This window comes from Pseudomyrmex gracilis, unplaced genomic scaffold (assembly GCF_002006095.1).
Source record: "Pseudomyrmex gracilis isolate BER0280 unplaced genomic scaffold, ASM200609v1 scaffold_919, whole genome shotgun sequence".
NCBI classification, from domain to species: domain Eukaryota; kingdom Metazoa; phylum Arthropoda; class Insecta; order Hymenoptera; family Formicidae; genus Pseudomyrmex; species Pseudomyrmex gracilis.
The window spans coordinates 37,196-43,977 of NW_018021503.1; the positions used below are offsets into that span (position 1 = coordinate 37,196).

The window sequence follows — 6,782 nt, forward strand, 5'->3', positions numbered from 1 at the left end:
TTTTTTTTTTTTTTTTTTAGTTTTTCAGATCTCAGATTCGAGATCTCGACGCTTGTTTGAGATCTCTTGTTTCAATTTCCTTTCTGGAGGAGCAGGAAGTCGAATTTCGGCCGGATGATGCACCGCGCACATCACACAACGCGCGAGTATCTATTACCGCTCCGCATTCTACTGCGAATTAGGAACCAAATCTGTTTACTTATTGTGGCAATGTCTCACGTGCAAACCGATTACAGTTCTTATCGCCACAGGCTGACTCCTGTTCTCCATCCGGGAAGTCCTAGTATCTCGGATTCGTAAAGCTACAACTATTTACGATTCTCAGAACGAAAAGATCGTTCTCACGTTGCAAAAAAAAAAAGAGACGTGAAGTCCAGGACGTAACAAAGACAGTGCAGCTGCATGAAAAACATCTGGGGGTCATGCAAAAAGCTGCTTTGTTGGGTACTGCAAACATTGTCTGCAAATTTTTAAGCCTTCATTAATCAACATCAGTGATCGAGGTTGCAAACGGACATTACAACTGAATTAACATTAAAGATAACTAATCGTAGAAGATGGTTGCGCGATGTTTCTACGCAATGTTTTATCTTCTGTAAAAAATGTGCAATATCATAATATGCTAATTCATCAAAATGTACATTATCATCCACTTGCTGAAGAGATTTTCCTTCATTATGCTACTTTCCGTCATTATGCTTAACACTTTATGTGCGAGCACTCTTTGTCTTACGTGAAAAAATTCTGGCAATTGTGTAAATATAAAAAAACAATAAAAACAACAACAACAACAATAATAATAATAATGCAAAAACTAAACTATTTCTTTTACTTTCTAAATAAAAAAGGAAGAGAGAGTGAGACTTACTATTAGTTTTCTGCGTCTTGTTTATTTGCGCATAGTTTTGTAGCTTTGCGTTATGAAGGATCGGATCAATCACTATTTTTCGAATGCTCGTAGGGACGTACAGACTTTTTGTGTCTTTTCCAAGTATATTCAGTTGCAGCAATGTGTCCATAAACGTGACCCAATTACTTGCCCAAGCAACGTGTCCTTTGTTACCCGTTATTGATGCGCTAAGTAACCCACGAAATCTATCACTGTATTGATATCCGCGTAATTTCAATTCTTTGTAAATATCTTGAGTGTTCATGTGTTCTTCCTCTGTATTATCCGGTAATAAATCAATTGATGCGGTTTCCTGTTCAATATCTATTTCAGTAGACACCTCACCTGTCATAACGACAGTGTCTCTTTCACATATCTCGAACTTCCCGCTTTCTAAAATAGTTTGTAAATCTCTTTTATATAATAAAATATAATTATTTTTCTTGTAAACCTTATTATAAATCTATTATTATTATTTAATTTTTTTTTTATTTTAATTCAAAAACTCTATGACAAAAAAAGATAGATACCTTCGTGTAATCTGATTATCAACTCCACACTATCATTTGTTGATAAATGCGTAGCGCGAACAAATCTTAAATCTCTGAACACTACTGGTAATGCTAAATAGAATTCTCCTTTGATTTTTCCGATAGTTTCCCACACAAGTGCAACATAACCCATCGCAGGTAATAAGTTTCTCTCATCTATTACATGACCCGTCATGTATTCATAGTCTTCATCAAGAAGCTGTATTGTGACGAGTCTTTCCCTGGTGCTACTGTATTCTGGTATCTCATGTAGTGCAATCCAGTTTTTGGAGTGATCCCATCTAGAATAACAATCTTGTGTGTTTGAACATGAATAATATAATTGCTTTATAATAAAAGATACATTTCTTTTATAAATAACAGAAAGCTAAAATTCTTAACAAAAATATGTTTCAAAACAAGTTCTTTATACAGACAAATTCATTATCTAATTTTATTTAGTTATATGTAAAATTATATATAATCATATATGGACATCGTGTATAATTGTATATAAATTATACATAATTCGAAGATGTATATATATGTATATATATATATACACACATATATATGTATATATATACAAGGTGTCCGACAATTACTTTAACATCTCTCGTAGGCAGGTAGAAGGAGTAAAACTGAGTCAAAAAGTCCTGAACCATTTTTTTCTATTAAATATAATAAAGGAGTAATTATTGAATAAATCAAGCCAATCAGCGCCGACCTTTAGCTGGGCTCACGTCAGTGAGTCGTGCAGAACGCTCACGCACACCAGACGTGTGGTTCACTGACGTGCGTTCGGCTAAAGGTCGGCGCTGATTGGCTTGATTTATTCAATAATTACTCCTTTATTATATGTAATAGAAAAAAATGGTTCAGGACTTTTGGACTCAATTTTACTCCTTCTATCTGCCTACGAGAGATGTTAAAGTAATTGTCGGACATATATATATATATATATATACAGGGTGTCTCGTAATTGCCGTCTCACCTCTTGTAAGCAGGTAGAAGAGATTATTCTAAGACAAAAAGTTTTATACTATTGTAAAAGATTTGCAATAATTAACGAAATATTAATTAATAAAGATCCGCTAATCAGCGTGCATCCAGCGTAAGGACAGCCCAGTCTATCGCACCGTAGTGACGGAATATAATAGCGCAGATAGCGCGCTGCCCGAACGCAGCCTATATGCTGTCTATGTATGCACATGTTATTCTATTAACTCCTTCCATTCCGTCGCTACGGTACAATAGACTAGGCTGTCCTTACACTGGATGCACGCTGATTAGCGGATCTTTATTAATTCATATCTCGTTAAGTATTGCGAATCTTCCAAAGTAGTATAAGACTTTTCGTCTTAGAATAACCCCTTCTTCTTGCCTACGAGCGGTGAGACGGCAATTATGGGACACCTTGTATATATATATCGAAGATTTTAAGTATAAAGAACTTCTTTGAGATTTACTGAAATATTAAATTACATATAAAAATATTTATATTTATTGACCTAAGTTTAATATTTATATTTATATTGACATACTTTTATTACAATTTTATTACAAAATTTTAATATAAAATCTAATTAACTGACACAGTAAATTTTAAGAATAAGTAATTCATTATATTCAGTTTTGAATAGCGTTCTACAATTTATACTGAAATTTTTTAGCAAGTTGTACTTCTTCTTTTTATAATTTCAACGATTTTACTAACTTTATTTTCATCAGAGACAAACAATTTTTTAAATAGATGTTCATACTTAATAGATGGAGAAATCATGGGAGTTCCGCGACTAACTGGAAATTCCACTGGCGGATATAAAGCGGCAATTTGTGGTTGCAAGCCGCAGTTGTAAAGTTTTCCAATCCCTTGTAACATTATAACAACTGGATTTTCGGTCGTGCAATGAGTGAGCGCGACATTAGTCACTTCTGGATGAAGAGATTCTTCCAAAATGTGCTGCAAAACGCTGGTTGGTGCAATTTCGACAGTTACAGCAGTTTTTGGAATTGTACATATTGTTTGTTCAAGAAGAACAGTAGTCATTATGATATTCGTGAGATAGTCAGCAGAGCACAATTGTGCTGCTGGAGTAGACCATTCAGCAGAGGGCACAGATGTGCTGATCCATCTTGAGCTCCTTTTCTTAGGTTGTGATATTAGTTGACTTAAGTTTTGTAAAAGTGTATCTTTGATAGATGCAAGATAATGACTGTGATAAGGTATATTGTTACAGAAAATTTCTTGCACATACGTATTATTAGCCTAATGAAACAGAATTAACCGATCAATATGTAAATTTAATGTATAAAGTACTTTGTACGCTACTAAAATTTCATTATATATACAGGGTGGTTTATTTTAATTGACGGTTTAAAATATCTTTTGAACAGTGCATTTTAAAGAAATATGTTTAAAACAAAAGTTAGTTTCAAACAAAAGTTGTATTGTTTGAAGGAAGACATAACAAGGTGCCATTGATTTGACTTTGAGTTATTTGAAAGTTATCACTAATTTCTTAAACGCGGAATTGCACTTATCTCATTACAAAATTTTGTAGCATATTTCGAGAGCTTTCCAAAACACTATAATAAAGTACTTTTTCGTTAAGTATTTTTCGAGTTTTAAAGTTTGAAAGTTACAGTACCGCCGACATTAGAATTATTCAAGGGGTGTATTCCGATATTCACTGCCAGTACTGGCAGCGCTACAAATACCGTTTCAAAATACATAGCAGTGAGCTGTCAAAGCATTTTTGCGAGCATACACAGAAAATAAATGGAGTTGCTTCAATTAAAGTTGACGTCACGGGCTGCCACAAAAATAAATAGTTCATTCAATTGCATATGCGATTAATTTAATGTCTAAATTCTTAAAGCAACTATCTGCTGTGTATAGTGCAATAATATTGATGTTGCATCAACAGGATATATTTCAATTAAACTGATACTGTTGATTCACCATTTTTTTTCCGTGTATGACATCACGGATTTTGTCGTCATTTTCTGCTTTCATTACTACGGTTGAAGAGGTAAAGCAGTCGCACTAGAAAGGTGATGGCGTCTATGACTGTAATACATTTACTAGATGCTGAGACAAATATAGAATATATATTTCAAGTCACCAAAGAAAATGCTGAAAAAGTAGCATGATGTTCACAGCGTACACGTGGAATTGAACTTTTGTTTCTAGATAATAATAAGAATTCTTCTTCACTGTCTGATGACTCTATGAAATGTTTTGCTAACTCTGTTAGCATTACAATTTTTAGGTCTATTTTTTATTTTTTTACGTATTATTAACGTATCTACTGACTAGCTTGCGCTTATGATTATGTTTGAACATTTCAAAATACTATAAATATCGTTCCGTTATAGGACGGAAAAAACAGTATAAGTAATTGTGGAACATAGAAACAACATTGTTTTATGACGTTACATTGTCAGTACTGGCAGTGAATATCGGAATGCACCCAAGATCTACTACGTAAAGATTGTCCGGTCGGATTTCCACTTCTGTTGTGTGCGCGCGCACGTGTATGTGTGCGTGTGTGTGATATCACAGCAGAGATACGGATTCTATGGTTCGTCACTCCCTTATTGTGAAACACCCTGTATATATACAGGATCTTCAAAAAGTCCGAAAACGCTAAATCCTCTTGAAAACAATCAACTTAAAAAAATATGTAAGAAGTAAAGTTGTAAGACTTAAACAACTATACTTACTAGTAATAAGAGGTTGTTCTTGGGTACAGTCTGCAAGGTCATATAAAAATCAAGTTAAATTTTTTAAATAAATCCTTCATTTTTTATTGCATGTTTGTATAGCTTATTTCAAAAGCTTTCCAAAACATTGGAATAAAATATTTTTTCATGAAGTACTTTTTGAGTTACAGAGCTTGAAAGTTAAGAGAATTATCGATATTACCAGTACTCGAGGTGCATCGTGGAGGTTGCATGTTTGGATTTACACACTTTCTCTCCCTCTCTCCTTCCCTTCCTCCCTCCCTCCCTCCCTCCCTCCTTCTCTCTCTCTTTCTCTCTCTCTCTGTGCGTGTGCGCGCGCGCGTGTGTGTGTGTGTGTGTAAGGATTTCATGGTTCGTCACTTTCGTAGATTTTCCGACTCTAAACCATAGACGTAGAATATATAGAGTGCGCGTTTGGCTGAAAAGATGTCTTCATGGTTGAGAGAGACAACACACTTGGAATAGTAACTCTCTCTCTGTCTATCAATGTCTGTGGTGGGATCAGGACCTACTGTTTCATATCACCTACCCTGCCATCATCTTTTAATTCTCTTTCACTTTTCCTCACCTCCACTATGTTTCTATCCCCACTTTTCCACTACTATTCTATCAATCAGCGAAGACTTGTTTTTCCCTCACTACTTCGCTAGACAAAGATGAGGTTACTATTCAACAGTAGCTGTTTCTCTCAACGTTGAAGACATTTTCTTAACATGGCAAAGGTAGGGAACGCGCAGTCTATACATTCTACGTCTGTGCTCTAAACTCGACTGTGAGTCCATATCACATGGCGCGAGCATACACGAACAAACGGTAAAAAGGGGAAAGACGTTTTAAACACATTTGATTAATTAGAAAAATAGAAACCAATACCTTAAAAGATATGTCACACGCTTACGCACACACACATACACAAACTCATACATACAGAAGAAGTGTAAATGCAATCTCCACGCGATGCATCTTGAGTACTGCTAATACCGGTAGTTCTCTTAACTTTCAAGTCTTATAACTCGCAAAATACTTCATGAAAAAGTATTTTATTATAATGTTTGAAAAAGATCTTGAAATAAGGTATACAAAACATGCAACAAAAAATGGAAAATTTATTTGAAAAATTCAACTTGACCTTTATATGACCTTGCAGACTCTACTCAAGGTCAACTTCTTATTACCAGCAAGTACATTTTTTAAAGTCCTAACACTTTACTTCTTACATATTTTTTGCTTAAGTTGATTGTTTTCAAGAGATCTAGCGTTTCCGGATTTTTTGAAGTTCCTGTACGTAGAGACCCTGATAGCCACCTGTCTGTGTTTTTGCTGTCATGTTGCCGAAAACAAAACGCTTGAGTTTTCAACAAATTTAGAACAAGGTGAGTCAGGCATTTGTCTTTGGTTTGACATGACACGTATTTAACATGTGTTGCCGACAACTTGCTGTATATTTGCTGTCAACGGTTTATCACTAACATAAAGAGCAACATGACAACAAGTTGCCAACAACACGTCATAAATTTCAGCAAAAATACAATATGTCGAAAACGGACAAATATATATTCAATAACACATCGCTCTGTGAAAGGGGAATTAATTAATTCGAAATTTTATTCAAA

The 6,782-nt window shown here is 34.7% G+C and overlaps 1 protein-coding gene across 1 annotated transcript in view; it reads right to left on the minus strand.

Annotated features, from left to right (window-relative positions):
* The window catches only part of LOC109861672 (fatty acid synthase-like), a 42,377-nt gene extending 35,881 nt beyond the window's left edge, over positions 1–6,496 (minus strand). Inside the window, 4 exon segments of the mRNA XM_020441407.1 lie at positions 869–1,282; positions 1,420–1,721; positions 3,183–3,688; positions 6,455–6,496. Coding sequence (XP_020296996.1) covers positions 869–1,282; positions 1,420–1,721; positions 3,183–3,688; positions 6,455–6,496 — 1,264 coding nt within the window.
* Between the last annotated feature and the right edge of the window lie 286 nt (positions 6,497–6,782).